The sequence below is a fragment of the Biomphalaria glabrata genome, chromosome 6 (genome assembly GCF_947242115.1).
Source record: "Biomphalaria glabrata chromosome 6, xgBioGlab47.1, whole genome shotgun sequence".
Classification (NCBI taxonomy): Eukaryota; Metazoa; Mollusca; class Gastropoda; family Planorbidae; genus Biomphalaria; species Biomphalaria glabrata.
This window is the reverse complement of record NC_074716.1, coordinates 24393751-24410278: the sequence shown is the minus strand read 5'-3', so window position 1 is coordinate 24410278 and position 16528 is coordinate 24393751. Positions and strand designations below refer to the sequence as shown.

At 38.0% G+C, this 16528-nt stretch overlaps 1 protein-coding gene across 1 annotated transcript; it reads right to left on the bottom strand.

Moving 5' to 3' along the window:
- Nucleotides 1–290: 290 nt before the first annotated feature.
- LOC106060555 (PIH1 domain-containing protein 1-like) lies at nt 291–16140 on the bottom strand. The gene is made up of 10 exons (XM_013218489.2): nt 15884–16140; nt 6557–6629; nt 6266–6333; nt 5479–5596; nt 4910–5053; nt 4347–4440; nt 4170–4253; nt 2808–2895; nt 2132–2275; nt 291–1644 (listed from the first exon to the last, which is right to left on the bottom strand). Exons 1-10 carry the CDS (start codon nt 15968–15970, stop codon nt 1591–1593), a joined length of 954 nt encoding a protein of 317 aa, XP_013073943.2. The 5' UTR covers nt 15971–16140; the 3' UTR covers nt 291–1590.
- Nucleotides 16141–16528: the final 388 nt, after the last annotated feature.

Genomic DNA, 16528 nt, shown 5'->3' with positions numbered 1-16528 from the left:
ATTTGCTGATTATTTTATTAGTCTTTGTTTAAAATCTTTGTGAATTAATTGCATATTTCATTTCGAAACAAGTTAAACTGATGGTCTTTATAAAAGGCATGCTAACTATGATCATTAACATGTAGATTGCAAATAATGCTACAATTGTATTAGCTTTCTATGGAAATCTATTATACTTTCTAATTGAGATATAAGAAATATAAAAATAAATATACAAAATTTAAAAATCAAACTTGAGAATTTTTTTTTATATACATTTATAATAATAATAATAATAATAATAATAAATATAGAAACTGTCAATACTTTATTCATTGCTTTATTATTTTGATTGGTACTAAATTAGAAAGATGTTTTATGATTTAAAATTGCAATCATTATTATTAAATGTAAAATGGTATTGTACCCAGCAACTGAAACTGTAAACAATAATGCACTCTTGTACACACCCATTTTCATTCTTTATTTTTACCAGCACTTTTTTTTTTACATGCACACAGAATTTGAATTTCCTTAAAATGCAAATAGAAAGCCAATGATTATAAAAAAATATATAATTTTTCCATTCAAAAGCTTTTTTTTCTTATTCTTGAAGGAAAACTCCTGTCTAAAATAAAAATTGTAAACTACATATTTATGTCAAACTTTACTGAAACAAATTCACAATTGAGTAATGATCATATTATATAATTAAATAGTTTTGATGTGTTAATGTCAAGATGTAGGTTGACTTCAATAATCAGAAGTCAAGTCATGTGAAATTTGTAAAATGTTGAGCCTACTTTATTGCTGCATCTCTGCTGACAGCTGTTTTTCTTGATTGAAATATAAAGTGAACGCCGAATAAAATTTTAAAACATGACTGCTTGTGATTTTAAAAAACATAAAGACCATCTTGCTGAAATTCAGATAAACAACCAAACCATAGACCAAGTGCAAGAATATAAATACCTAGGTACAGACATCAACAACAAACTAATATGAAGTAAACACTGTCAAAACCTTTACACCAAAATTCATTAACGACTCTTCTATCTTGGAAAGCTAAGAAAATTTAAAATCGACAAAACAATAATTAAACTAATTATACAGCAGTCTAATTAACTTTGCCATCACCTGCTGGTATGGTAATACTTCACTGGCACAAAGACATAGAATAAACAGACTAATTAGAAAGCATCGTATAACTCAAACGCAGCTACAATTTCTTGAAAACTTGAATGTTGTTTGTAATTGCATCTATATTGTTATTTTTATACAAGTTACACTGAGGTGGTCAATTGTAGTTTAACTGAATTTCCATGTTTGGACCAATAAAAATTATCTTATGTATGAATTGTTCAAACTATTTCAAGAGTATTGTTTTACATTTAGTTAAAAAAAAACAATAATAAAATAGAAAATAGAGTACTTAGTACAAAGCTGATGTCCCTGGGGTAGGATCTCCATGCTGATCACTTTATTAGTTTTTTTGTAGCCCACATTTTAACAAGACATTTTTTGTACTTAAATTTAAAAAAAAAAAGCATTTAGGCAGAAGTTTTATTTCCAAATAATAGTGATTATTTACAGTGTATGTTTTATTGTTCTTCAAATCTGCTGCACAATTTCTTTGGGCTTGACAGGCATAGTCACAGTAAGCACCTAAGAAAGAAAATATTAATGTGAGACTTCCTGTCCAGGCTCAAAGTAAAATGCAAGAACAGTAAAATCTCTAGCTTTAATATTTATTGTTTTTGCATTGAGCCACCATGTGTCTGATTACTGCATAGTTAAAAAATTTCCTTAGAACATCAGACAATCTTGATAAAAATGAGTTTAATTTCCAGTGTCTGTATCATAGTCATTACTTTAATTTAATTAAGTTAATACTGCCATCTTGCTTATTTACATAAAAGATAGTCAATTCTCAATCCTAAGGTATTATATCTGATGGTTTTCTCTACTTTATGTTGCCAATCATACTGACTTTGACTTGAATCAATAAATCAATAAAAATGCATTATCTTCTTCAAGTAGCAAGGTAATGCAATGTTTACCAAAAGTCTAAATTTGTCCACTAGTGGCAGTAGCTAGGGCATTGACAATATACAATTATCTATCAGCTCACAATGCACACAAATAACTTTACCTTTGATTCTTTGTCAAACTGTGCACCACAATCATCTTGTACTAAATCATAAGGCAGAAAAATATCCATATAATAAACATGAGATCTGGTTGTCAGAAGTAATCTGTCTTCTCCTAGTTTTAGTGTCACAGACTGGGCAGTTTTCTAAAAAGTAATTAAAGACAATATGATTATAAGTATATTCTGATAAACTATTCAATAGTACTGCTAAATTTCGCAGTGCATTGTTTTATTAGGTATGAGCTTGACTAAAAGGTTTTCCATTACTAATGCAAAGGGAAATAACTATAGGGATGTTTACAACATATACACAACATTATGGATAGATCAGTAAGAAAAGTTAATAAAAAAAACTATTGAGCATGGCCAGCATGAAGATGGAATCTCATTGAAAAGAGGAAGTGGCTAACTTGACATAGATTTGGATGAGGCTCATTCTTAAAGGAGGATCAAACTGTAATGGAAGGCATGCCATCATCTGAGAAAAGTTGTCCAAAAATGAGATGACTGGTAAAGTTTGATTATTTGATCTTTAGAACTGCACAGACATAAATCCAATAAGTAAATCATTGTACTGCACTCCAACTTAATACACACATTCTGACCAATATAAGATTCTTCTGCTTATACATTAATATACAAGTATAACTACTGTAAGGTTTCTCAGTAAACTCACAATTTCAGGTAAAGAAATTTCCGCTACTAAGTACTCTGGATAACCTTCCACAGGTTCTTGTATAATACTAAAGATAGGTTCTGGAGCCCTGATGAAAAAATGCAGCAAGAAATTAACTACACATTATTGAATCTGGTGTAAGAATAAAATTAGATAGATTGCTGAAATAAAGTGATGGCGGCATTACTGTTTTATATCTTTCATGTTTATGCCATTACTAATTTCTTTTTGCACCAGGTTTTATGTCATTAATATAATCAGTTATATAATGTTTTACCAGGTTTTATGTCATTAATATAATCAGTTATATAATGTTTTACATGTTTCTGATGTTCCTTTTGAACCCTAACCCCAGCCCAAACCTTACACAGGAAGATGAGGGATGGCAGTGAGCTGGGTATGAACCCAAGACCATCGAGACGACTGAACAACAGTCCAGCGCGCATACCACACAACCAGGCAGCCAAAACACTGAAGATACTACATGTAAAATACATTTGTCATTCTTTTGTCATGTCTAAAAGAAACCATTTAAGAGCACCCTTGTCTGAATGATGGCCTTGTCTATTGTGATTTTAAGTCAAAAGAATATCTAAGTGTACGGAGTCCCTATATTGTAAATACAAGGCCAGTTAGTACTATTCATTGACAAGATTTTTTTTCTGAAATATGTATGACTGTAAAAGAAGCTAACCTGGTCTCTGCCTAACTGGTAAGTGATGTTGATTTAATGACATTTTTTAGTTGGTCAAAGCTGGTCTATATTGTTTAATATTTTTTTACTATTTTTCTCATGCTTTAGACCAGTAAATTTAAAAATTGACAAACCATTCATTATCACAGAGCTAACAAAAACTAAGAAGTATATATTAGGTCAGCATTACACTTTTGACATTCTTGTTTTATTACCATAATATTTTCATTCTTTGCAAACTGAACATTGGGATATACAAAGGACTATGAACTTGTTAAAACAATAATAATACCGGTACTATAATAGTTTAGAAATACTGGGAAAGATATCAAATTTTAGGACAACAAAGTCTGACATTTATAAAGATTTGTTCAAAGCTAATAAATTGTGCTCTTATTAAAAAGAAAACAATGCTAAAATTGCTATAAGTACTTTGCTTAATTAGAAAAACATAAATATGTAGTTATAGTCTTTACACATTGATACTGAAAAGCCAATTTTATTTTTAAAAAGGTGATTCAAGGCTTCCTCTACCACTCTATTCACATGTATCTCTTATAGGAAGGCACAAAAAAAATACATGACATGAATTGTTGGAGAGTACTAAAACCTAACTGATTCATTTGTAATGTAGACAGTATTACTGAATTGAGCGTTTGGAAACTCACTTTTTATTGAGTTCTTCATCTTGTTTTTGTATTTCTTCAATCAGATTTCTCTTTTCAGGCTGTTCAGCAGGAAGTTGGTTAGTGCTGCAGAAATAGTATATTAAATCCATTGTAAAATTCACCTTAAAAAAATGTGTTTTAGCTAATGGTATGTCATTATAGTGAAAATAAACTTACGACTCCATATCCACAATCAGTGGTGTTGACTTGGTTCGAATATGTTGTTCTGCCAGTTTCCCAAGACTTTTTCTATTTTTCAAAAATATCCAGTCTGCAAAGAACAAAAAAACATTAAATACAAAAATGTATGAGACTTTACAATGTGTGCTGTGTTAAATGCCAAAAATTAGTATAAAATTTATACTAAATCTGTTTAAATGTTGTAATAGTGGTTAAAATTGGTCTAACAAAAAAAAAAATTGGAAAATCTTCAATAAATGAAATATTAGGAGGTTGATTTGACTAGTTTGATATTAATGCAAACATTAGCTTTTGCAAAAAGTACATTTAAATAAAACTAAAAGTTTCTAATAATGCTGAGTACTCTTGATTTTGTGCCTAAGATCTAAACTGTTTCAAACTTTTCGACTGTCTCTTGTAATAATAAGATAACACGATTACCAAAATCTGGACTGAAAACTATTAAATATCAATCTTCTAAAAGCACTACCATAAGTGTTGAAGATAAGTAGATAACAATTCATGGGTAACTGGTTCACCTATCTTATAGATAGAATTACCTCTCTTGAGAAGCACATCATATTTGCTTTCTATTCCTTCACACATTATTGTCAGGAAAAATGTTTTGAATAGTTCACTTGTATTTATCTTGTTTAAAAAATTTGGGTTGATCACAACATCATATACAGTACAACCTCCACCAGCTGAAACAAGGGAATAATGACTCTTTCAGAGATCTGTATGCTAAGTTTTCTTGGCCACTAGATTCTAACAAGTTTATATGAGGATATTATTTTACAAAATAAATAATTAAAAAGTAGTTTCCCTGAGAAGGAGGCTGAACATTTTTTTTTTTCAGAATAAGCTTTTCAAGGGTGCAAATTTTACATTTAAAAATCTACACTGTATCATACAGGGGGTAGGAAAGTAATAGCAAAACTGGTGATACAACTACTGCAAATGGCATCTTACCAAGTCAAATTGAAGTATGGCTGGGAGTAAAAACATAGTCAACAATACAGAGTAATCTGAGAGTAATTGTAACTTTCAGAGTAGTAGCCAAGAGAGTTATTAACAGGGATTAAAGATAAGTTTCCATTATACTACAATTAATACTAAAGTAGCTCACATTTGTCTAACTCTGCATGAGGCTCTCCAATGGACATGGGTATTCTAAATTTGGTTGGATCTTCAGATTCTAAAACCTTTAAAAGTTCATCATCTGTTAAATCTTTAGGTTCTGGAACCTAAATAAGAGAAAACACTTGTCTTATAAATAATAATATTGTACATTGAATGCCAAAGTTACAAACAATCTTTTTACACATGTAAAACCATGCCTTTTGTTAGTGTGCTAGGACACAAAGATATACTACATTATTTATCTTTTTTTTTTCATTTATGTTTGATACATATTCTCAAGTGAATGTTTATCCTTTCTGACAAATCAGTCAGTCTTGGGCTGAGAAAAAGGCTTCATTTTAAAGGGTATTTTCAAATTTCCTTGTATATTGACCATTAAGTTGGCTAAATAAAGAAGTATTTCTGGTATATGATGTTCACCAAACACAAATTTCTTCATTTAATTGTTAACTATCTGCAGTTTTCTTAAAAACTAAAAAATTTTTTTTTTAATTGTATGCTTAAGATTTTTTGGCCAAGCTGTTTATAAGTCAAGTTTCTTAAGCATCGTAATCTGATGAAAGATTAAAACAAAAATACTTATTTCAAACAACTACTATGCATCAACATATTGAAATAAAACTTGTTAAGTTTGTTCAAATATAATTATAAGAATCAGCAAAATGTTTTGAAAAATTCAGTCCAAATTGTGCTGAAGAAAAACAAAAGCAAGACATAAATCATCGATACACTTAAGAAAATAACAACAATAAGTGTTTCAGTTTAGAACTTACATTTTCTGAATAGCAAATATTTATAAATACTTTCTCTCCATTAACAGTTCTTGTTTTCATGCACATTCCTGAAATAAAACGAATATAGTTGTTTATCCAAGATTAAGATTTGCTTGCAATTGAAGTTTCTTTATCTCTATTGAGTTTAGGTTTCATTGCCATTTCATTTTCTCCTTTTTTGTATGCATTTCTTTTTATGTCAATATTGTATTGGATCAAATGTTATCAATAGTTACCCTCTCTTTATTTATATTGTTTTTTTTTCAATAGCCATATTTGCAGAATACTTGCCAGGACAAGGTTTGATCACAACTGTAGGGATCCCTTCTTGACCTCCAGCACTTCTCTCTTGCTTCATACTATCCTAAAACATTGATTTAGACAGAGCAAACTAAAATGAACATCTTAGTATATTATATACATATTAACATGACTTTTAAGTCTTAAAACTGGCTTAACGAAAATGTAAAAGAAACTGTATACTATGCACACAATAAAACAAACATTGAAACCTTTTGTATTGAAATTAGACAACCATTGTGAGACTATGAATAACCTTTCTTTACATTAACTTATTATGAAATATTAAATAGAGGCATAAAGCCAGGTTTAACAAACAAAAATTAAAAAAAAAAATTATAAGTTTATAGGTGTTTAAATACAAGGATGGTCTGAAGGTTTCTGACCAAACAATGAGACATCTATTTTTTTTTTAAACTAGATCTAATTATAATTTCTTGTGGCTCCTAGGATTTTGTTTGGTTTGAGGTTCATTACGTTCTCTGCTGGGTCTGACACCTATCCCCCATGGGAGAACTCTCACAAAGGCTGCAGGACACATATTTGAGACCCAAAGTTAAGCCATTACTGAAGACAGGCACAGAGGATGGAAAGAAAACTTAAATAGATCACCCGCAGACAACTGTGACAAGTTGGATTAAGATATTGGCCGTTATAGGTGTCTAGGGGATTTTATAGTTTGAAAACCCACACTTGCACATATAATCTACAGGCACAGCGTTATAATGCAGGCAACAAATACTATATTTAGATGTAAAATATGTACAGTTTATTATACAAAGATAATTAAAAGGTGAAATGCTGTACAGTTGCTAGGATGGGATCTAGTGTATTTACATATATAGGTCTAAGTCTATCATCATTAGATATGAGAACCAAGTGGTCTGAGTGTCATTAGGCTGGTTGCTTAGCTTTTGGTCCGGTGCAGTCCAACGTTGTATGGTTCCAGAGCTAAGCTGCGTCTACCAATTCAGTCAAGCCAGTGACGAGTCTGTGGCTAGCGTTGTTACTTGGACTCTTGAAGGATGAGTAGGACTGATGTCTGCAGATCTGGTGCCAGCAAATCTGGTATCAGCTTTCGCGGCGTTCCAGTACCACCTCATCGTGGTCGCCGCGTGAACACTCCGCTCTTTGGGAGTGGCCAAGGGTACTGGTTGCTTGCCGCTGATGAATGAGCAGCCGGCAAGTGTAAAAGAAACTCAAAGGGGTTATGTCCAGCCCCCCCCCCCCTGTGGGGCCCCGGGGCAACGGTGAGTAAGAGACCTAACGGGATCTCCGAAAAGCGGATAGCGCTGGACACCAACTCGAGGGTTGGTCGGGTTCTCCTGGGACTCGGCTGATTCGCGGGTCTCTCTTTGGGCAAAGACTGGACTGACTGGCGCGGCCTTAGCGGGCTGCGTCGGGCGGACCGGTTGGCGTCCACGAGCTAGGCCCTATCTAGCCCGTTCCCTGGCGCGCTAGTGGAGGAATCCGCCGCGACCAAAGGCGACTCTGACACTGGGAATATCGAGAAACGCGCGCCACCCCACTCCTGCCTTGCAGGAAACTTATATGCCAATCTGTGGCGGTGATTGCTTGGGCAGGTCTCTGCCTTGCCCTTAGTGGCGACATAAGTATAGGCCATGCACGCTGCTGCATTAGAGCAGTAACTAAGGCCGCCAACGGCCTTAACCATACAACCATGATTGACACAGACACAGTAAAAAGCGGGCACGAGCAGACCCGAACAGGCTCCGTGCGCCGGGTAGTGGGCGTCAGGCCTGGACACGAAAAGTCAGCTACTAGTCGCCCCGCGACCTCGATGAGGGGGAATTTGTCAGGTCGTGAAAAGTTAGCTAAAATTCCTCCACATAAGTCCTCTTCTCAACGAACACTGCATTCGTACCTCCTTCGGAGGTCCGATTCGAATAAGGTTGATGGAAGTCTGCCACAACCTCCTGCGGACCTAGATACACCGCAGGCAAATATGACTGGAAGCGAAATAGTGACGGGAGCCTCCGGCCCCCAAACAACCCAAATTGACACTAGTGGGATCCAACCCACTCCAGGGACTAAGCCCATAAACACAAGGTCCCTCCTGATCTTACAAATTAACATCTGCGGGGTCATCCCAAAGGTGTTAGAGCTCTCAAAACTCCTCCACGAGAGGGCAATAGACGTGGCTTTACTACAAGAGACACTAACTGGCAAACGCAATGCCAGTATCACCGGTTATACTGCATTTAAGTGCAAATGCACAGACTGCCGGGGGCTCATCACTTATGTACGCAACAATCTGGTTGCTACACAAGTCCCCGGTCCACGAGTGCATGGGCGTACCGACGCCATCACCCTCGAGATACATAAATTAGGGCGCAAACTCACGGTAACTAATCTGTATAACCCCCCCAAGCATGAAATTAGTCTCGAATATGACTGTACTAATATCAATACTCACAACGTCATCGCAGGAGACTTTAATGCTAAGTCTCAGCAGTGGGGCTATGATTCAACCGACTCATCGGGACATAAAATTCATGAACTTCTAAATAATTCTAATTTGTTCTGTCTGCAAAATAAACATACTCCCCCAACTCTATACCATACCGGAAATGGCAGCCAATCTAGACCAGACCTTACTCTAATCACAGCTAATCTAGAATCACATACTCAGTTTCAAGTCCTAGATGACATTGGAAGTGACCATAGACCCATATTAGTCACAATTGCCCTCTCAGAGGCCAGTGGTGTAACCCCAAAAGCCCCGCGTAGATGGAGTTACACCAAGGCGAACTGGCCAGCCTACGAGGCAGCAGTCAACACTGCCCTTATGAATATTGCAGTGGAGGATAGGGACGTTGACATCATATACGGCGAATTAACAGCAGCTATGTTGGGTGCGGCCAAGAGGTTTGTCCCGCGGACTTATCCTGGCGTAAGGCAGAAACGCGTGTGGTCCCAGGAATTGAATAAGCTGGTCCTGAGACGTAAGCGAGCCCGGAGGCTTGCTGAACGGAAGGGTACCCCTGAAATCCGGCGGGAGTACAATCGGCTCTGCAGAGCCACGAGTGAACTGGCCCGACGCGTCCGGTCGGACCATTGGAACGCTGCCTGCGCCGGGATGGATCTTCGGGATACCTCGAAAGCCTGGCGTCTTCTGCGAAACCTAGAGGCCAAAGACACAGCGCGAACGGCTGCCCCTCTATTGTCACCCGGAGGGCCGGTCTCGACGGTAACCAAAATGGCCGGCTTGTTGAATCGACATTTTGCTAAAATCAGCAAGCCCGAAAAGAAGTCTGCCACGTCCAAAGCCCTCAACAAAGAACGTAAGAGGCTCGAGAGGGAGCCAGATGAGCCGGAAAGCCAAGCAACGTGCAACGCGCCCTTCTGTCGTGCTGAGCTGGACAGAGCGATAGCTAAGTGCAAAAATCGAAAAGCTCCGGGGCCAGACAAGGTTACCCCCGAGATGGTAAAACACCTTGGGGGCATTGCGAGAGATAAACTCATGGAGTTTATGAATCGAACCTGGGCAGAGTCCAGACTGCCCGGGGCCTGGAAGAGTGCTGTCATTGTGCCAGTCCTTAAGAAGGGAAAAGACGAGACTAACGTGGAGTCCTACAGACCCATTTCACTAACCTCAACCCTTGGCAAAGTTGCTGAGCGAATGGTTAACGAGCGGCTAGTTTGGTGCTTTGAGAGTGCCGGTATCCTGGCGCCAGAACAGGCCGGCTTTAGGGCAGGCTTGAGCCCGATCGACCAGGTCACGACATTCGCACAGGAGGTGGCCGACGGGTTCCAGAGGTCCGAGAGCACATACGCGGTGTTCATAGACCTAAAACAGGCCTACGATCGTGTGTGGAAGCAAGGCCTCTATCTTAAGCTAAGAGCTATGGGTGTGCGGGGCAAGATATACAATTGGATACAATCCTTTCTGTCAGGGAGGAGCACACGTACAAAATACCAGCACTCCCTTAGCAAGCCAAAAAAAAAAATTAATGGCCTGCCCCAGGGCTCTTCCCTGTCCTGTACACTTTTCATAGCCTTTCTTAATGATTTGCCCAGCTCACTACGGTCCAAAAAACTGCTATATGCTGACGATATTGTCCTCTGGTCAACCGGGAAGAAAGCCGACCAAATTCAGGCGGCACTTCAAGCAGACCTCCATACCATCTCCTCGTATTGCGACAAATGGCAGATTCAGATAAACGTTGCCAAAACGACCTGGTCCCTGTTCAGCCTAGGTATCGACATCCTTAAGGCTCCATTCGAGCTTCAACTCGGTGGGCTGCGACTCCAGCGTGAAAATACGCCAAAATATCTAGGGGTGACCCTGGATAGAAAACTGTCAATGCTCCAGCACGTCCAGGAAGTTGAACGAAAAGCCTCGGAGAAGTTAGCGTTATTAAGAAAGCTGGCCAGCACAAAGTGGGGTGCCAAAGCTGACATGCTACGCACATTGTATCTAGGGGCAGTCAGATCACAAATCGAATACAGCTATACAGTTCAAGTATACGCTAGTAAAACTGCCCTCGAATCACTCGACCGGGTACAAGCACAGGCTCTACGGTTCATTTGTGGCACCTTTAGGACAAGCCCAACAAACGCTGCTGAAATCTTTACAAACGTGGCACCCTTACATCTTAGGAGGGAGAGGGCAGTACTTACGGCCTACGAGCGCTATAAAAGGGGCGACTCTAGGCTACCCACCTCAATTTTAGTGCGACAGTGGAGAGAGAGGAACCGCATTAAAATGCGATCGTTCCTACATATAGCGGCCAATTTGTCAAATATAGCTGGACTCTCCACTGATAGAATCCCTATTAGGAGAATCAGTACGTGCCCTCCGTGGAGGAGATTGCCGGCCCCACAAATAAACCTGTCCCTGTTAGGGCAAGAGGGAGCCACCAAGAGGCGATTAACACCTGCCATTCTCCAAAATTTGGCATCCATAACTATAAAATCCTACCCATCAGATGCCATAATCTGTTATACCGATGGGTCGGTAATGAGGGACCCCGATAGATCGGGGTATGGGGCCCTTATTGTCTACCCCGACCGGACTGAACCAGATAGGCTCTCTGGTCCATGCGGCTACGCTGCATGCTCCATGGATGCCGAACTTACAGGGATAACTAGGGCGTTCGAGGCCATTAGGGCCCGAATGCTCCAACGCGAGACTAGCGCCACTACGGTGGTGTTGGTCACTGACTCTCGCTCCAGTCTCCTAGTTATGGGTGGCGGCGGGGGAGGGTCGCCCGTAATAGAAGAGGCAATCGGCGCCGCAGATAACATCCGCCGAGCTATTGGAGCTGTCGTTTATATGCAGTGGGCGCCTTCACATTGCGGCGTGAGGGGCAATGAAACGGCAGACGCCCTCGCAAGGGAGGGTGCAATGGCAGCCACACACCTCGAAGCACCAAGCACGTACTTACAAGCAACGGCACAAATCCGAGCACTCATTCATGAGAAGTGGTTAAAGTCCTGGGAGGAATCCGACAGAGCACGTGGTGTCTGGCAGCGCATGCGTCACCCAGATCGCGACGATCCATGGTGGCGACTGAGGAGGTCAGAGCAGTCAATAGTTGCGCAGTGCAGGACGGAACATTGTCCTATTGGGGCATACTTTGCCCGGTTCCGCACTAACTTTGACTCCCGATGCCGTCACTGTGGAGAGAGCGCCGAAACAGTGTCGCATGTCTTGTACGAGTGTCCCCAGCTCCGCGAGCTAAGGGGGGACTTGCCTGTGCAGTCACTCGACTTGTATGGTAGCTATGAGGCACTACGCCGGACGGCTAAGTTTCTTGCCAGAGCACTACGGGAGGACTAGTCCTTCCTGCTCTGATTTTTCAATAGGAGTTCATCTCAGGTATCAGCTTTAGGTTGCTAAGATTTCAGGCGGATGTTGCCTACAAATAAAAGCTGCAACGATATGATGTATACGTCGGTTTAGCCATAATGATAACACTGGGAGGTAGATGCCTTTCCGTGAAGGACTTCTTCAGACTGATGTAGAGAAACTATAAGCTAGTTTCATAAATATCAAAGGGAACTAACTAATGAATATAAAGTCCCATCAAGGGGAGATAACAATAATAATGGGGACTCCCATAAAAGGAAATAACAAATAGTAATAAGTGACGTTCACCAGTCACGGTGAATGGCAAGTACATACATCGCTTAGATAAATGAGATGAAAGGGGAAGGGGAGATCAACGTCTGATACTCGCCCATGCTCTCACATAAGTAAACATAGAGCATAAGTAAATACATACTCAGTAATAAGACATGTTTACAGAAATGTTTTGACAATTACCTGCCAAGGAATTAATCAATGATAATATATTGAAGGCTCGTGCTGAGCGCTAATATATCAGAGTTATATTAATAATAATTAAAGAGCTAAATACAGCTGGTAAGAATTGTTAATAAATTCTAGTCCAGATGGCTTGAACATTTAGCCACAAAAGTCATGATATAAAATATAAGGAAAAGGTAATCTACTTACATTATCCATAAGGAATACACAAACATGTACATAATAATAATGTAGTAAATAAATGCACAAATATATACACATCACTAAGTAAAATGGTTCTCAAGCACTTTACTAAGTTACATACCACCAATCCAAAGTGAAATAAGGGAATGAAAATAGTCCAGAGCTCAAGTACGAGATAGATGTGCTCCCTGTCAGCTCTCCAGCGAGAATGAGATCGGACGATGAAGTTTTGTCCATATACACGTGGAGAGAAGGTTGGGGGGTGAGTGGCGGGAGATAAGTGCAAAGGTGGTCTAGACTATCTGGCGTCTTTTGACAAAGGGATCCCCGCCTGACCGTGACGAGAGTTTCCAGGAGATAGACATTGTGCGAAGGCGCGAGTTGAAAGCCCAGGAAATTCGCCCAGGTGGTCAGAGAACAAAGGGAGGGCTGGGGGGGGGGTGATTACAAAGTAGAAAGTAGATTACACCTTGATACTGGCTTTGCGCTAGACAACCGGGGAGATCGCCGTCCGAGGGGTCGAGTTGAATGGGCTCTTTGAAGTGACCAGCCGCTCCCGGAAGGGGAAGGGGTCACCGGATGTTTGCCAAGATAGATAGAGGGAGTGTACTCTTGTCAAGAGTCTAGTGTGGCACGTGTGAAGGTGGGGATAGTAAATGCGACGACAGTGCCTAGGAAGATAGGGGTTGGATTGGAGGGGTGGTGGTGATGTTTTAGCTCTTGATAGGCTAAATTAGTTAAATTGATGATTAATAGCGTGTAAATAAATAAATTAAATGCTTAGACCTGAGTGATACCTTGAGTGAGCTAAAACGGTTCGTCACAACAACGGCTTTGTCTGCACGAGATACTAGATATACGGAAGAATATGCAGGTCACAACTGGGTTTGCAAAGTCAGGTGTAACACTGCACTCATCCTTGATCTTCTGAATTGAAGACATTGCCATTATTTTAAGTCTGTAGTATGATATATCATATGATATTTTAATTTGTATTATATTTTATAATTATATTAATTATTGTCTAACTAAATATTAGTATATAGATCTATCTAGAATCTTGGATTCTACTTGAATAGATCTAGATCTAAAATCTAATAGAATTTATAAAAGTCATAATAAGTGGATCTATCTGTAAATCTATATATATAGGCCTAGTAAAAAAAGTGGGTAATCCTTCAACGGTTGGAACCCTGGCATTGTTCAGAGGGCGAGAGGGAGTGAGGGGTCCTAAGACCAAGAATCGAATGATTACCAAAAAGCCAAGGGTAGACTAGATCTATTAAGACTATTAATAGTTATTAGTCTAGATATAGATCTATTTAATTAGTATTAGAGTTTAAATTATTAGAGTTATTAGAGGCTAAGTTGAAGTCTAGATCTAGTACAAATATAGTAGCTTCTTATATTAGGCACAGCTCATCGAATTCTCCTTTAAGAAACACGTCGCTTTTTTTGTTTATAATTAATTTGTTTTTATGTTTGGAGCTAAAAACGACGTTTCGGGACAGTGCATGTCCAATTTTAGATTAGTTCCTATATTTTTGTTCCGTTTTTCCAAAGCAGATGGCAGTTTTTTAGATTCTCGGTAACCAAGTATGTAAAGCTATTGTTTTAACCTCCCCCGGCAATTCATACCCATATAAGGGATGAAGGCTATATTATGAGCCTGTTTGATCGTAGGCTGGTGGATCTATCAAAATAAGCTTCCAAACATCTTTAGAAAGACATTCTAATCACATTCATACTGTTAGCTGTTAAATAAAATTAAAAAAAGGAGGTGTTTCAATGAATAATAATGAATTAAACACATTCTCCTATAGTGCACAAGGCAAAATCGTAATAAGAAATATTATTGGGATTAATAAATCTATGATTTTTTTCAATAAATAAATGTGACCTAGATCGAGATATCTAGAATATATAATTTATGAATGAAAGAAAAAGTGCGGGCTGCTAATTTGAAGCCAGAGACCATGCCCACTGCAGGTGATCACGCCAGGCGAGCGCTGGTGGTGAGGAGAGGTATACACTAAGCGTGTAGTGTCACAAACTATCCAACAGGCAGTGGAGGGAAGGGGGAGAGAGTCATGAAAAGAATTATAAGCATCTATGGGAGGGAGGGGATGTTAAGGTGTAACAAAACGAACATCCAAATTATGAAAAGAAGAGGGTCCTTGGATGGGAATTAAAAGAAAGAGACAGAGAATACATGTAGCCTAGTTGAAAATATCATGTTTATTAAATTATAATAATTAATTTATAGATCTATAATTATATAGATTTATTTCTGTTTCTACACATAGATTATATAGGTAGGCATATATATAAATATATATATATTATATAAATAAATATATATATATATATATATATATATAGAGAGAGAGAGAGAGAGAGAGAGAGGGAGAGAGAGAGAGGCAATATACTATAAATACATATTACAGAAGTGAATCTACTTCTTTTAATACAATCTAAATAATTTTTAATTAACACAGATATAATTTATTAGCAATAACATAGTGGTGTTTCTTAACGGTGCACGATGTGCGCTAAAGGAGAAAGCACAAAAACTGCGTTTATTATAGGAGCATGAAGTGACCTGATTTATTTTAAAATAAAATCTTGACTATGAGTGGTAATTCAAAGAAACACACTTAACACAGCTATTTCTATAGTCCTTTAGTTGCAGAATAAGAATCTGCTTTCAGTTTTTTTGTAAGTTAAACCGTCACCAAATAAAAAAATAAAATAAAAATTTGACCTAGTTCCCGAATACGGTGTGCCTAATATAAGAATCTACTATAGTACTCTAACTCAGTCTAAGTAAGTGTAGTAACCTGGGTAAGTAATAAATGCCTAAGAAATTCATTTTGTAAAGTCAAAGTGTTGTCTTTTTCTTCAGCATCTAATAAGCTACTATCCATTTCACCGGGATTAGCAGAGTCCAAATTCTAAAATGATTTTTTTTAAATATCTAGAGTCTATTATAGATCTAATCTAGATTCTAGTCTACATTGGGTCTAGACTAGACTAATTTAAAATTTCTTATTGTTTTCTTGACTTGGCAACAGTGGACAAAAAGAAGACAATTTTGATAATAGATCTATGTCAGTGATAAAATCAACATTACACATAAAGTTCGCTTTTTATATATTTTCATGATTATTAAATTGAAATGTGTTATTATTTAGATCTAGACTCTAGATCTAGATCTAGATCTAGATCTAGAATAGCTATTAACTGAATATATTTTCTTTATGACACTTAAACAATAAATTAACAACTATTAGATCTACATCAAGCATCATTAAGGTTTTCTGTTCATTTATTTGATTTATTGATAAATTTGTATAAATTTATTCAATCCAATTTCTTTTATAGGTTAGTGTTATAATATAATCTCATACAGGCTAGTGATTTCTATTTTACTGAATTCATGACCTTTGATCCTCGACCCCTCACTGCCAGTAGATTTAGAAAAA